This window comes from Hylobates moloch, unplaced genomic scaffold (genome assembly GCF_009828535.3).
Source record: "Hylobates moloch isolate HMO894 unplaced genomic scaffold, HMol_V3 SCAFFOLD_15, whole genome shotgun sequence".
NCBI lineage: Eukaryota > Metazoa > Chordata > Mammalia > Primates > Hylobatidae > Hylobates > Hylobates moloch.
This window is the reverse complement of record NW_026652290.1, coordinates 34305997-34322922: the sequence shown is the minus strand read 5'-3', so window position 1 is coordinate 34322922 and position 16926 is coordinate 34305997. Positions and strand designations below refer to the sequence as shown.

General features: G+C 38.2%; 1 protein-coding gene across 4 annotated transcripts in view; it reads right to left on the bottom strand.

The window, feature by feature from the left end:
• The window catches only part of GCC2 (GRIP and coiled-coil domain containing 2), a 63409-nt gene that overhangs the window by 33861 nt on the left and 12622 nt on the right, over window positions 1–16926 (bottom strand). For all 4 annotated transcript variants that reach the window (XR_009210156.1, XM_058429175.1, XM_032178556.2 and 1 more), the window contains 3 exons: window positions 6174–6278; window positions 3150–5621; window positions 2361–2433 (listed from right to left, as the gene is read on the bottom strand). Coding sequence is in view for 3 of the 4 variants with exons in the window: in XM_058429175.1 (XP_058285158.1) it covers window positions 2361–2433; window positions 3150–5621; window positions 6174–6278 (2650 nt within the window). In the remaining variant the exon portion in view is untranslated. The remainder of the gene's footprint in view (window positions 1–2360; window positions 2434–3149; window positions 5622–6173; window positions 6279–16926) is intronic.

The window sequence follows — 16926 nt, the reverse complement described above, 5'->3', positions numbered from 1 at the left end:
GGCTTTCAGGACTTCTTTCTCATTAGATTTCCTGGAAATGCAGGTATGCTAGGACTTTAGGTGATAGTGTGCAAATTAGGATCAAGTACTGGAGATATCAGATGCAGATCAACATTTATGCTCCATAGGTGCACTCTTCCTCTTGGCTGGTGGGTCTGATTTTCACAACTAAACCTGTAATATGTTTTACCTATCCAATATTGATCTCTCTGTTAACTTCTTTAGCTTCAACTCCTGAGTTCAGGACTTCTTGGTATTTTTTTCTAAAAATTCAGTTATGATCTGAATTTCTGTCCTGGCCTATTAATTTACTTGCACTGGTACCTTCCCTCTGGCTGCCATACTGAAGTGTCTGTGTGTGGAACAAAGGCCAATTGTTCCACATCTGCATTTCATCCTATGTCTCCTTACCTACTCAAGCATCAGAGCAACAATTCTCCCTCCTTCTTCTGCAGCAATAATTTTCCCCTTTCTAGTCGATTTTTTCCGAACATTTTATAAACATGCAACAAGAAAAATTATCATCAAGAAATTAAGGCCAGGAACAAACAGTGAAAGCAGTTAAAGAGGGTAGGGGACAGGTGAAACATCTCAAACATGCTGTTATTCTTCCCATAAAATAAAAAATTAAACTACACTGCCCCTCTAAAATAAAAAAATTAAACCACACGGTCCCTCTAGTTTTGTCCCATCGCTTTTTTTTCCCCTATAGCAAATCCCTTGAAAAGAGCTGTCTATATATGCTCTCAAACATTGCCTCCCCCATTTTTTTCTAGAACCAACTGCAATCAAGCTCTGGTTCCAGCATGTCATGGACACTGACTTCTATGTTGCTTAAGGCAGTAGTCAGTTCTCAGTACTCATTTGATATATCAGCAGCACTAGCAATGGCTAACTTTTTCCCTCTTGAAGCACTTCTTTCACTTCCATGTCACTTGCCTTAGCTTTTAAGATATTTTATGTTCCAGGTTTTTCTACCTTACTAGCTGTTCCTTCTCAATTTCCTGTGTTGTCTCTGTCTTCTCTATCTTTACATGAATGGAGAACTGTCTCTGGTCTCCATCTTTTGGCTATACTCCCTTGGTAATTTCAATCTCCCGGCTTTTTTTTTTTTTTTTTGAGACGGGGTCTTGCTGTGTCACCCAGGCTGGAAGGCAGTGGCGTGATCTCGGCTCACTGCAAGCTCTGCCTCCCAGGTTCACGCCATTCTCCTGCCTCAGCCTCCTGAGTAGCTGTGACTAGTCACCCACCACAACGCCCGGCTAATTTTTTTTTTTGATTTTTAGTAGAGACAGGTTTCACCGTGTTAGCCAGGATGGTCTCAATCTCCTGACCTTATGATCTGCCCACTTAGGCCTCCCAAAGTGCTAGGATTACAGGTGTGAGCCACCACACTCGGCCTCTCCTGGCTTTTAATGCCCACTCTTTAATTACAAGTATTTATCTCTAGCTTAGCTCTCTCCCCTTAACTCCAGATTTGCATAGCATTCTAACATCTCTACTTGGACTGGTATTTAAACTTATTTCTAAAACTGAACATCCCAATCTGCCCCAATCACCCATTATAGACAACTGGGAGTCATTCTAAACTCTTCAACTTCCCTTAACCTAATCTAATAGGGCACTAAATTCAGGGATCACTGGCACATTACATACTTCTAAGTCTTTGTTTCCTGATTCTTATATGGGAATAAAAGAGCTATCCTATAAAGTTACTGTGAGGAATAAACGGATAAGATAAAGTCCTAACTCCTCTACATATCAATCATACTAGTGTGTTTATGATCAGGCTCCTACCTCTCCAGGAACTTCCTAGTACGTGCCTTGATGTATGCTATATGTCAACCCACAAGCACCTGCTCTTCCTTCTTCCTAGAATACTTTTCTTCCTGTGTAAAATTTCTCATTCTTCAAGACTTGGCTGAAAACCCTATTCTATGCTGCTTTTCTTAACTCAAAACAGTGTTAAGTTCCTATGCTGTTAGTACTGTATCTTGTCCACACCTCAAACAACAGTGAGATCTTTGAGCACATGGTCTGTACCTCAACCACTTTTCTATCACCAGTGTCTAGAATGGTTGGGCATTTAAATAAAGTTTGCTAAATGAATGAAAAATCCAAAATAAATCAGGAAGCCATTTATAAATCACACCAATCTTGCTTGGGTTAAACAATAGAAAGTAACACTTTTGAAAGAGAAGGCAAACAGGTGTTAGAGGGGCAAGAATGTGAGCTCGAGGAAAAGACAGCTACGAACTGTGTTTTTAACAAGTCGTTATTTGGCTACTATATTTCCCAATCTATTCTAACACTAACAAGAATCTAATTAATTGTGACAACATCTGTAAAACCATAGTTACCTATTTTTTCTTCCAACTCTTTTACTGAAGACAGAGGATCATTTTTTACAGAAGGTGATTTCTCTAAGGAATCCTAGATTTTACAGGGGGGGAAAAAAACACAAAACAAAACAAAAACCAGAATCAGAATTCATTTTCCATAATGAACTGGCCATCATGTTAAGCATAAGAAAATCATTATCAAAGATAATTCCTACAAAAAGCAATTTGGTCAACAGATTTTCCCTTGTTAGACCAGAAAATTAATACTGACCTTACTATGCATATGGCATTTACTATTAAAAAAAAAAAAAGCAGTAACCAAGGCCAAGATAAACAACCTGATACATTAAATACATGTGTAATAAGCAAAAGATTAAACGATTTTTAATCTTTAATTTTTAAAGAAAACCCTAAAATTTTAGCAATACCACCACAGCTCACTCTCTTGCTTAAAAGTGCTCTTTACAAAAAATAACTAAGCATATCACACAAGAATGAAACTCAAGTTTTTTCATGTTTAGTTGTTTTGCTGGCAACTAATAAACTTCTGACCAAGACATTTAAACCCCTAAACATTTAATCTTCTACAAACTCAAGATTTTAAAATTATCTAAAACTCCCCAAAAATAAATGTAATAAACTGGACATACAACATGGAAATGTCTAATGCACTTTTCAGAAAGTTGCCACTTGAGCTTAAATGGTAAAAATTTACTTTTGACGTCAAGGTGTAAAAATGTTTAACATATGTATTTTAGAGTTGAACTAAGAATTTATTTGAAACAATAGAATTCAAATGAATGGTACCTTTAATAGTATCAACTCTGCTCTCATATCTCGTAATTCTGATTCTTTTTGTTCTAGTAGTGGCTTTAGGTTTTCATGTTCCTTTATAAAACATTTTTCTTTTTCATTATGGATTTCACTTTTGCTACATGTTTGAGATACTTCTTCAACTTGAATTAAAAGATTCTGATTTTCAAGCCTTGTTTTTTCATTAGCATTCTTCATTTCTAGAAGATCAGACTGCAGGGCCTCTTTTTCTGACTGTATTTCTTCTAACTCTTTCCTTAAGAGAATTTTCTCTTGCTCATAGTCTCTCAGTAAAGACTTAAGTTCTTCACACTTAACTACACTCTCTTCTTGAAGGCACTTAATCTCTTTTTCTAACTCTAATACTTTTTCATCATGCTGAAAATCCAGGTTGCATTTTTCCTCATTTATTTTTGCCAAAGATTCACCGACTGCCTGCAGGACATTAACAACATCTTTCTCTTCACTGTCTTCTGAAACTTCTGACCCCATTTCTTTAAGAAAACCATACAACTGAGTTTTGACAAATAACTTCTGAACTTGCTCATTTTCAAGCAGTTTATTTAAATTATCTCGCTCTTCAACCATTAACTGAAGTTTCTTTTCTAATTCAGTAATATGTTCTTCAAGGATAACATCTTCTTTTTGAGACAAAAAAACTTCCAAATCCCTACTCAACTGTTTTTTTTCTGAACTGAGTTTATTGTTTTCCTCATAAAGAGACTTCACTTCAGCTGACAATACTTCTTTGTCTTCAGAGAGAACTTTCATTTGAACCATAAGTTTTTCTAGTTTTTGGTCATTTTGATGTTTTTCTTTTAAAGTCTCCTCTAGTCCTCCTGTTAATTCATTTACCTTTTGTTCTAGTACACTGTTGTACTGGGTTGTTTGCTCTACTTTCTTCTCAAGTTCAAGAATCAATCTTTCTTCCCTTTCACATTTCTTATGGAAATTATCCATTTCTTCATCGGAGTTTTTCAGTTTATTTATAAAATCATCTTTTTCCTCAGTAAGAGAATTTATCTTTGCTTCTAATTCTTTTAACATGGTATCTCTTTGACTGAGACTAAGTAAGTATACTCCATTCTTTTCTTGAAGGTTCTTTATGGTATTTTCAAGTTCTGGTACCAATTCTTGTTGAGATAGTAACTTTTCATTTTCTCCCTGGAGGCGATTCACAGTTTCGAGAAGGGCATCTTTTTCAGTAAAAGCAGTTCTGAGCTTCTGCTGCAGTTCATGAACATCAGATGCTTGCTGTTGCTTCATTGATTCAAACTCTTGACTTATTTTTCCAGCAGATTCCCCCAGTTCTGTTTGTAAAATTTCCATAATCTCTCGTAAACTCTCATAATTTAAAATTGCTTCTTGCTTTTCTTGCTGTAGGTTTTCACACTGTTCCTTAAGACCCTGTATTTCAAACATTAATGTTAATTTTTCTTTTTCTGAATCTGACAAAAACCTCTCATTTAGTTCTGATATTTCTTTTTGATGTTGTTCCTTAAGATTCTGTACTTCTTTGTTATGCTGTTCTACAGTACAGCAAAACTGTTTATTTAAACCTGCTAGCTCAGATTTTAATTTTTCAATTACACAGCCCTGTTCTTCTTTAGCTAGTAATAATTCATTAATTTTAAACTCTAAGTCTTCCCGTTCATGAAAAAACTCATCCTTTATATGTTGAGCATCCATTTCAAGTTTTAACTTAAGATTATTCATATAAGTTACCTCATCTTTTAAGATACTATGTTGAGATTCAAGTTCTTTTAAGGTATCTTCTAAGTGTTTGACTTTTTCATTTACTACTTGTTCTACAAATGTATTTTCTTGTGAGAGAATAGAACATATCTGATTGTCTTGGTTTGCATTTGAGGTGGCTTTCCGTAAATTTTCTAACTCACATTCATATTTCTCCTGGATGTTCTTTTCACTTGCCTCACATTGTTTTACTAAGTTCTCTTTTAGCTCGTTCAACTTATTTATCTCTGCTTCATGTTCCTTAGCTGATGCTTCAATCTGGCACATCAATTCCTTCACCTCTTCTCGGTGTATAGCTTTCAACTGTAAAAGCTCTTCCTGCAAACTATTAATATTTTTTTGGTAATGCTGAGAATTAGCCTCAATGATATTTTGGAGTTGAGTAACTGTTTCCTTCTTTTCATCAGTGGTAGCGTCTAATTGCTTTTGCAGATATAAAATTTGCTCCTCAAAGGCTGGCCTAATTTTCTCAATCTCTTCTTGTAGTTTTTTAACATTATCTTCAGAGTTGTTCTGAAATTTAAGTTGTTCTGAAAGTTCTAATTGCATATTCATTGCTTCTTCCAGTTCCTTTTGTAAGTTGGCTTTGTCTTCACTGTATTTGGAACGTACTGCCATCAACTCATTTTTCAAATTTTCAATTTCTTTCACATAGTTTATATGTGATTGTTCCAACTCCTTATGTGCATCTCCCATCTTAGTTACAGAATCCTATCACAAAAAATAAGCACACATAAATTATTTAAGACAAAAGGAGTCTCTGACCTTAGGAAAAATATTAGCCACAAGCTAAACAGAGAGAAAAGTAAATGAGCAGAAATGTATTTGGAGAAACATGATACTGATATTCCAATAACTCTCTTAGGTGCTGCCTATCTAAAGTATGAAAATATATATCTACAATTTTAAATCTATTACTCAAATTAGCCCAGACATAACAGGCAAGAAATAGAAGCATGCCTCTGACTATCCTAGAACTAAAGAGATAATGGTATTTAGTCATGTGTGAAAATCAACTTACTTTTTTTCGCTTTTATTAAGGAATGGCCTTATAGCTATAAAAAAGATGATGCAACAAGTAAATGTCACCTCTGTTGCTGTATAGTTAGGTGATTCAGTTATTTTTCTTTTAAAATCTCAATCTCGGTTTGTTTATATTATAAAATATTAATCAGATTAGATGCTTTTTAAAGTCTTACCTCTAAAATTAATGACACTATGTAAGTTAATAAAAAAGAACAGAACACTAAAATATTGACTTACCTCAACCTCTTGCTTCATTTTTATATTTTCCTTTTTCAGAGAAAGACACTGTTGCTCAGTCTCTGCTTTTTCCAGAAGAATAGCATCCAGACGTTCAGTTAATGCCTATTTTAGAACAGGATTTATTTGCCTGAGGTTAAAAAATGGTGGATTGAACACATGCGTAATTATCTCCTGACCTTTTCAAAACACACTGAAGTGAGAATAAGAGATTTTAAAAGGTAGAATACATTGAGCAAAGAGAAAAGGAGAAAAGATATAAGGATAAGAGAAATTTCAGCACATTTTTGGAAAACTGAATTACGGAGGATGAACTGAATTAGAAGCAGGAAGAAAGCTATAACCTAAGGACCTGCAAAAGGAAACACATATGAGAACCTCGAAAATATTCTGCAGAACTGAAATGCTCAGAATTGGAGGCAACAGATATTGTTGAGGGAGGTGTCATGTGTGGGGCTCAAAAACTGGGGATTGGTCAACAATCTGAATAGGGACCAGAGAATAAGCAAGAAATAATCTATGCCCTTCCTCCCTCAGAGACAGGTTATTATTCTCTGCAGAAATTAAACAGGAAATTAATGAGATGGAAAAAAAAAATAAGCCAAGAGTCAGCTCTTTTAAGACAGCTATCAAAATAGACATGTTTTAGTAAAACTGATCAAAAGACAGAAGTTCCAAAAAATAATACAATGTAAAAGGAAGCATATTTGCATAAGTCGGGGATGGTGGCTCACGCCTGTAATCCTAGCACTTTGGGAGGCAGAGGTGGGCAGATCACTTGAGGTCAGGAGTTTGAGACCAGCCTGGGCAACATGGTGAAACCCTGTCTCTAATAAAAAATACAAAGAAAATTAGCTGGGTGTGGTGGTGGGTGCCTGTAGTCCCAGCTACCCTGGAGGCTAAGGCAGGAGAATTGCTTGAACCCAGGAGGTGGCGGTTGCAGTGAGCCAAGATTGCTCCACTGTACTCCAGCCTGGGTGACAGAGCAAGACTATGTGTCAAAAAAAAAAAAAATATTATGAATATTTGTCAATAACGAAAACTCAATAGAAATGGATAACAATTCCCTTAAAAATAAAGCTTTACTGACTCACAAAAAATTTAAAAAGCATAATACTATATTTAAAAATCAAATAGTTAAAAATTATCCACCAAAGAAAACAGGAGGAATAGATGGTTTTTAAGGTGAGTTCTATCAAATTTTCAAGGAACAGACAGAGCATCCCAATTTCATACAAACTCGTTCAGACAAAATAAGAAGCAAGAATAATCCCCAGGTTATTCTATAAAATCAGCATAACTTTAAACCAATATCCAAGTACTTACAGAAAGGAAAAATCAAAGACCCATTTTATGACAAATCTAAGTGCAAAAATCCTAAATAAAACATTAGTACACTATCACTATTGCTAATTAACATTGTATTAAAGACCCCAGCCTATAAAATAAAGCTTTAAAAGGACAGGAGGTGGCCAGGAGTGGTGGCTCATGCCTGCAATCCCAATACTTTGGGAGATGGAAGTGGGAGGATCAATGTTTGAGCCTAGGCAACAGGTGAGGCTCTGTCTCAAAAATAAATAAAAAAAATAAGACATGAGGCATAAAGATTCAAAAAGAAATGGTTTTTCAGATGGTATGACTGTTTATATAAAAAATCTAGAAGAATCTATAGGTAATTAGAAACAACAGAGTTTCACAAAGTAGATACAGGATTAATATACAAAGTTCCATTTTTGGATACTAGTAGCAAATAATTCGAAAATATAATTACAAAGAAGACAGCATTTACAATGGTATCAAAGAATATCAAGAGTCTAGAAAAGACTTTACCAAAAGATGTGTGAAGGCGTTCCACAGGGGAAATTATAAAACTACAGATTCCACACAATTCCAATTAATCGCAATGAAGTTTTTCATGGAATATCACAAGATTCTAAACGTATATGAGAAAGTAAAAAGCCAAGAATAGCCAGGATACTTTTGAAGAGAACAAAGAGAGGACTTACTCTTCTAGATACCATGATTTACTATAAGGCTATAGAAAAATAATAAAGACAATACAGTATCAGCAAAGGCACAGACAACCAATGGAATAGAAAAAAAGTTCAGACAAACACAAACATATTTTTAACCATAATATTAGATTAACAGTGAAAGACTATTCAATAAATTAAGGTTGAAAAATAGTTATTGATATTAAAAAAGACTTCATACCATATTATAAACAAATAAACGCCAGATGGATTAAGATTTAAATGTCAAAAACACAGCTTTAAACTCAAGGAATCATAAGCTGGCCAGGTGCGGGTAGATCATGCCTGTAATCCCAGCACTTGGGGAGGTTGAGGCGGGTGGATCATGAGGTCAGGAGATCGAGACCATCCTGGCTAACACAGTGAAACCCCCATCTCTACTAAAAATACAAAAAATTAGTTGGGCATGGTGGTGGGCGCCTGTAGTTCCAGCTACTCGGGAAGCTGAGGCAGAAGAATGGCATGAACCCGGGAGGTGGAGCTTGCAATGAGCCGGGATCGCCCCATTGCACTCCAGCCTGGGCGATAGAGCGAGACTGTCTCAAAAAATAAATAAATCAATAAAAAAGAAACCATAAGCTGGGAGAAGATATTTACCACACAAACAACAAAAATAACAAAAAATATATATTTTAAAAAATTCTACAAACCAGCAACCCATTGGCCCATTAAGAAAATGGATGTTGGCCGGGCGTGGTTGCTGATGCCTGTAATCCCAGCACTTTGGGAGGCTGAGGTGGGCGGATCACAAGGTCAGGAGATCGAGACCATCTTGGCCAACATGGTGAAATCCTGCCTCTACTGAAATACAAAAAATTTGCTGGGCGTGGTGGCATGTGCCTGTAATCCCAGCTATTTGGGAGGCTGGGGCAGAGGAATCGCTTGAACCCAGAAGGCAGAGGTTGCAGTGAGCTGAGATCATGCCACTGCACTCCAGCCTGGCGACAGAGCGAGACTCCATCTTAAAAAAAAAAAAAGAAGAAAATGGATGTTATACACAAAAAGAATACTCTCAATCCAGACCACATGATCTATCATTTTACACCTATCTGATCGGCAAAAATAAAAATGTATGACAATACCAGTGCTGGAGAGGATATGGTTCCATAGCATCCCTTGTACATTGCTGGTAGAAGTTATTTCAATTACTTAATAGTGGTTTGGCACTATCTCCTGAGGTTGAACCTTCATGTAACTTTTGATGCAAAGATTCCACCCATTTACTTATTAAGAATCCTTTGCACATTTATAAAGGAGATGTACATCACATAAACCTTGGCATAACCCCAGCATCCATTAACAGTCTAGTTCATGAATGAACTGTGTTATTGTAACACAATGTCATACTTTATAGCAGCATGGTGGCATGCAATGATACAGATGAGCTTTAGAAAAATATTAAGTGCAAAAAGTCCTAATACATTACAAACAACATGATACCCTTTTAGTGAAGTTAAAAACTAAAACAAAAAAATTATAAAATGATACTTATAAATGTAATAAAACTTTATAAAAGGAAAAGGAATGATGAACATGAGACTTAGGATTATGGTTTCCTGGGGTGTGGGAAACTAGGGGGGGTGGAGTAGCAAGGGGGTAAGGATTACAATGTAAGATGTCTATTATTTTAAAGATCCTAGCTTTTGGGGAGGTTCACATGGATTATATCACAAATAATTAAATTGGAAGGAAATGGAGACAAAGCAAAGGAGGCAGAAGTAAAGTCCAAGACAGCATAAATTTATTAGCTCAGAAAGATTATAGAACTTGTTGAATCTTTAAATAAGATGAAAAAAGAATATTCATATATCAAGAATGAGCTCTTTGAAATATTTAACATCAAATAGAAATTTTAATACAATGATGGAAAAATTAAAAGTGAATGACATTTCTTCTTAGACAAAAGGAAAAACTCTATTGAGAAAAAGGAAAAACTCTATTGCAAATATAAATCTAGATGAGCATTCTGGAAAGTTTTGTGGCATACTCTATATAGACTGTCTCCTTCAACCTCCATAATCAACACATTCTTTCTTGCCTGCCTCTTCTACAGACAGTATAAAAGCTAAAACCTAAAACCCCTGATTTTTCAGATCAACAGGATGAGGACGCAGGAGCACAGGGATGAAGAGTGTCTGGGTCCTGATGACATCACTGGAAGACTGTACCAGCCTGAGAACTGCTATGTCTAAACTTCTTAGATGAAGTAATACTAATTTAAAAACTTTATTATTTAAGAAAACAAAAACAAAACAGATGTAGAAAAATTCAGAGTTCTATATTGTTACAGCTATCATTCAAACATGAGAGTAGAATAAAGGAATATTTAAATACAAGACAATACAAAAATTTACCTACATGTGTTCATTCTTAGGAAGTTACAGAAGAATGTGCTCTACCAAAATGAGATGGTTAACCCAGAGAGTGAATGACATGTGACCTAGCAAAGAACAGGGGGCCAATACAAGTAAGCAGTGTAGAGGTTCATAGGATCATCACAAAAGGCCTGCCCAAAAGTATAGGAAGACAGAAGACAGGTACCAGGAATAAAGATAAAACAAAGATTATTTAATCTGTTTGATCATTTGGAAAGTAGAAGGGGTGGTGAAAGACAGCTAGATTTTCACCTGTTGTAACAGGAAGTTTTAGAACTGATAAATCAAGTAACAGCAGTATAGACATATTATTTAGAAATACAGACATAATTTTCAGAAGTTATTGGGTATTATAAGTTATTTAGAATTTGGTATTAAAAATTATGTGCATATGACTTTGGTTAGAACAACCTGAATTTTAAAATTAGTTTTTTCACATTATATATAAGTATTACAATATAAACTTCTGATTGGTAAGTATCAGAAGTCTAAATAAATTAATTTTAGGAGATCTATATATACAGGCTAAATGCAAACAACTATTAAAAAAAACCTTAAAGATGAGAAGCACGGAATGGACAGTATTTCTTAGGAAATACAAATTTGATTTCAGCTTAAAAGAGAAATTATTAACTGTGATATGGACTAGAAATTCAAGTATCTTAACATGCAATTTTTTCATGCTTCTTGCATTTAGAAGCAGCATAAATATTAACCCTAATACTGTGCACCTCAAATTTTGACATGAGAAATATGGTTCCTTACTCCTTCTTTAAAAGTCAAACATGCAAGGTTTGCAATGCAACTAAGATTGTATTCTAATGCACTAGAAGATGTCTACCAGAAGTTTTAGTCATAATTTAAACTTGTAAGGACATACATTTTAACATGTTATATAAAGAACATAAAAGTTTCTATTAAAAGCTATAGGTTTTTCCAGTGTACTTTCCCAAAAAAGTGGTGTAACTTAGCAAGAAAGCCTTTTCAGTTTTCCAGAAATGTAGAGAACATATTATTACATTGCTATATGAGTTTTCTAAAATAGAGAACTTACTTGTAGCGGTTGAGTAAGGGATGAACACCTGTTAACATCACTCCCAAAATAATTTTCTTAAATTGTTACCTTCTGAGACTTGAGTGGTCAGGATAACATGCTTTAATATTAAATCAATAACCTGGCCTAGGCAAAGAATTCATGACTAATACCTCAAAAGCAAATTTAACAAAAACAAAAACAAACAAATGGGACCTAATTAAACTTTTTAGTTTAATTGCTTATACCCCAAAAGCTACTGAAATAAAACCTGAACTTTTTCATTAGCTTCTGCACAGCAAAAGAAATAATCAACAGAGTACAGACCACTCACAGAATGGGAGAAAATATTTGCAAACCACGCATTTGACAAAGGACTAGTATCCAGAATCTACAAGGACTGAACAAATCAGCAATAAAAAACCCCAAATAATCCCATTAAAAAGTGGGCAAAGGACATGAATAGACATTTCTTAAAAGGATATATAAAAATGGCCAACAAACATATTAAAAAATGCTCAACATCATAATCATCAGGGAAATGCAACTTAAAGCCATAGTGAGATACCACCTTAATCCCAGCTACTCAGGAGACTGAGGGAGAATAGTTTGAACCCGGGAAGCAGAGGTTGCAGTGAGCCGAGATTGCGCCACTGCACCCCGGCCTGGGTGACAGAGAGAGACATTTCAAAAAATGTCAAAAACAACAGATGTTTGCGTGGATGTGGGGAAAAGGTAACACTTATACACCGCTGATGGGAATGCAAATTAGTACAACTTCTATGGAAAACAGTATGGAGACACCTTAAAGAGCTAAACATAGATCTATCATTCGATCCAGCAATCCAAAATGACTTATTTTCTTTTGGGTAGATACCAAAAGAAAATAAGTCATTAGATGACTACACTTGTACACATATGTTCATGGCGGCACAATTCACCATTGCAAAGATGTGGAACCAACCTAAGTGCCCACTGACTAATGAGTGGATAAAGGAAATGTGGCACATATACACCATGGAATACTACTCAGCCATAAAAAGGAATGAAATAATGTCTTTTTAGGCAACTTGGATGGAGCTAGAGGTCATCATTCTAAATAAAGTAAAACCAAAAACCATATATATTCCCACTTGTAAGTGGGAGCTAAGCTATGAGTACGCAAAGCCATACAGAGTGATATAGTGGACGTTAGAGACTCAAAAGAGGGAGGGTGGAAGGTGAGCTAGGGATAAAAAACTACACAGTAGGTATAATGTTCACTACTCTGGTGATGGGTGCACTAAAATCTCAGACTTCACTACTATATAATTCATCCATGTAACAAAAAACCTCTTGTGCCCCAAAAGCTATTGAAATAAAAAGTTTTTTAAAAATCAATACTCTGAGATCAAGGTTAGGAGAGGGCTTCAAAAGGTGGCTGATTAGAGGCATCTCTTACTTACCTCCTCCACTATGAATCAAAATAGTGAGTAGATAATTACATATATATATAGATCATCCAAGAGAGAACACAAATTCAACAGAGAAGTGACAGAAAACACCTTAAGGTGACAGTTTGGAAATTTGTCCCCACCCAAATCTCATGTTGAAATGTAATCCCTAGTGTTGGCGGTGGGGTCTGGTGGGAGGTGTTTGGATCATGGGGGTGGATTCCTCACGAATGGCTTGAGCCATTCCCTTGGTGAAAAGTGAGCTCTCACTCTGAGTTCACAAGATTTGGTTGTTTAAAAGTGTGTGGCACCTCTTCCCACAGTGCTCTCTCACTTGCTCCTGCTTTCGCCATGTGACGTGCCTGCTTCCCCTTTGCCTTCTGCCATAAATAAAAGCTCCCGGAGGCCTCCCTAGAAGCCAAAACTATGCTTCCTGAACAGCCTGCAGAACGATGAACCAATTAAACCTCTTTTCTTATTAATTACCCAGTCCCAGGTCTCCATCCCTCCCGTCTCCCTCCCTCCCTCCTTCCCTCCCTCCCTCTTTCCTTCCATACTTCCATTTTTCCCATAGACCTCTGGTATTTCTTCATACCAATGCAAAAATGACCTAAAACATAAGGAAAGAGAAGGAAGCAAGGCAGCCTGCTCAGCTACAGTTGGCTGGGAGAAAAGAGAAACTCCCCAATGCTCAGAAAGGCTAAGTGAGAGACTCTCAGCTGTCCACATTCCTGTTGCAGACTTCTACAATCCTAGCCACAGAAGGGTCCCTTGACCCCTGTGGGTCCCAAGACTCACATAGGGAGTTTCCTGAAAGCCGCATGAAGGCATTGCTCCAGAGAGCTCACGCTGTCCCCACAAGCCCCTGAGTTTTGAACAGTGGCAGCACAGTGCCATGGCCTCCACTCCACTGGATTATGTCTTGCCCGGCAACCTAGGCTGAGGTGGCAGCACGGGTGGCAATCTTGCCCCTTCTAACCATGCAGAGGGGCGGCTGAGCATTCTCATGAACCCTGAGGACAAATTCCACTGCCTGCAGCCGCTGTGGCTAAAGACCGCTGTGGGCCGAGGCACAGGTGATGCTGCCTACCTATGGCTGCTCCCAGGGGAAGCAACTTCACTCTCCTCAGTAGCAGCGACACAACATGCTGCTGTCTCCACCTGAACATTCCGCTGGTGGCCTGGGACGCTCACCCCACCCTTATACACCACAGCTGGCATCTTTACACACCACCGAGGAACCTAAGGGCACACAGCCTGTCCTGGCTCCAGCCCCTACCAGTACCTGAGAGCAATGTCCAGGGGACTAGGTATTGTCCAGCCCAGTCCATTACCAGTGGCACCTGCGCACTCAACCTGGGGCCTGAGATAGGGCCCACTTAACCTGCTGCTACCACCACAGCTGGCACTCACTGCTATGCACCACCTGTGGATATGGAGACTGGCCCAATCAACAAATCACAGTCACTGCCAAAACCAATGCTGATCAGTTACGCCCCAGAGGGTTGTCCCACCACTGCTGTTGCCATTTCCCATGCTACATCCACTGCCCAGGGGCTCAAGAACCCACCCAACAGCCTGGCCCACTGCTGCCATTCCCAGCACCTGATCAAGCTACCTGGAGGCTCAAGAATTGGCCTGCTAACACTGGTGCCAGCAGACACACTTTGGGGCCCAGGGATAGGCATGCTCAGTCCACAACTGCCACCACTGCAACCTGAAGACTGGCCTACTTGGCATTGCAGGCCCCAGCAAAACTTTATCACAGCCTCCACTAACAACTGCACCCTAAGTCACTGACGAAATCACAGACACCACTGACGCTGTTTACAGCCAAATAAGTCATACTGATCCTACGCTACTGCACCCACCTAAAATCAAAGCCACTATGCTCTACCCAAGCAATACTAAAGATACATCTTCAGGAAAAAGTTCTTCCCTACAAAAGTAAATTTAAAAAACTGGAAAAAGTGACTATTACACCAGATGCACAGATATCAAGGTAAAGGACATAGAAAACATTAAAAAGCATGGACACATGACATCTCCAAAGGAACACAATAATTCTCTAGCAACAGATCTCAATCTAAAAGAAATTCATAAGATACTGGAAAAAGAATTCAAAATTTTGATACTAAAGGAGCTCAGTGAGATACAAAAAATTTCCAAAAAACAATACAAAGAAATCAGAAAAACAATTCAGGATATGAATGACAAATTTACCAGAGATAGAGATCAGAAAAAAAGAACCACATAGAAATTCTAGAACTGAAGAATTCATAGAATAAAAAACAAAATACATTCAAAAGCTTCAACAATGGACTAGATCAAGCAAAAGAAAGAATGTCAGAACTTAAAGACAGGTCTTTTTTTTCTGATATAGTCAAAAAAAAAAAATAAGTGTAAAAGAATTTTTAAAAATGAGCAAAGTTGGCCAGATGTGGTGGCTCATGCCTGTAATCCCAGCACTTTGGGAGGCCGAGGCAGGTGGATCATCTGAGGTCAGGAGTTCAAGACCAGCCTGGCCAACATGGTGAAACCCTGTCTCTACTAAAATTACAAAAATTAACTGGGCGTGGTGATGGGCATCTGTAATCCCAGCTACTCGCAAGCTTGAGGCAGGAGAATCACTTGAACTCGGGAGGTAGAGGTTGCAGTGAGCCGAGATCACGTCATTGCACTCCAGCCTGGGTGACAGAGCAAGACTCTGTCTCAAAAAAAAAAAAAAAAAAAAAGCAAAGTCATTGTGACATATGCAACTCCATAAAGTGACCAAATATTTATTTATTATTTTATTTTATTTTATTTTGAGACTGAGTCTCGCTCTGCCCCCCAGGCTGGAGTGCAGTGGCGTGATCTCGGCTCACTGTAAGCTCCGCCTCCCGGATTCACACCATTCTCCTGCCTTAGCCTCCCGAGTAGCTGGGAATACAGGCGCCCGCCACTACGCCCGGCTAATTTTTTTGTATTTTTTAGCAGAGACGGGGTTTCACTGTGTTAGCCAGGGTGGTCTTGATCTCCTGACCTCGTGATCCGCCCGCCTTGGCCTCCCAAAGTGCTGGGATTACAGGCGTGAGCCACCGCACCTGGCCTCCAAATATTTATTTGAATTACTGGGGTATCTGAAAGCAAAGAGAGAAGAAAAGGATTAGAAAACCTATTTAGTGGCCGGGTGCGTGGCTCACGCCTGTAATCACAGCACTTTGGGAGGCCGAGGCAGGCAGATCACAAGGTCAGGAGATCAAGACCATCCTGGCTAACACGGTGAAACCCCATCTCTACTAAAATACAAAAAAAAGATTAGCCGGGCGCAGTGGTGGGCGCCTGTAGTCCCAGCTACTTGGGAGGCTGAGGCAGGAGAATGGTGTGAACCTGGGAGGCGGAGCTTGCAGTGAGCTGAGATAGGCCACTGCAGTCCGGCCTGGGCGAAAGAGTGAGACTCTGTCTCAAAAAAAAAAAAAAAAAAAAGAAGAAGAAAACCTGTTTAGTGGCCAGGCACAGTGGCTCATGCTTGTAATCCCAGCACTTTGGGAAGCTGAGGCAGGTGGATTACCTGAGGTCAGGAGCTCGAGACCAGCCTGGCCAACATGGTGAAACCCCATCTCTACTAAAAATACAAAAAATTAGCTGGGCATGGTGGCAGATGGCTGTAATCCCAGCTACTTGGGAGGCTAAGGCAGGACCACTTGAACCCAGGAGGCGGAGGTTGCAGTGAGCCAAGATCGCGCCACTGCACTCCAGCCTGGGCCACAAGAGTGAAACTACGCCTCAAAAACAAAACAAAACGAAAAAATACCAGAAAACCTATTTGGTGAAATAATACATGAAAACTCACCAAGTCTAGCAAGAGAGGTAGATATCCAGATACAGGAGGCCCAG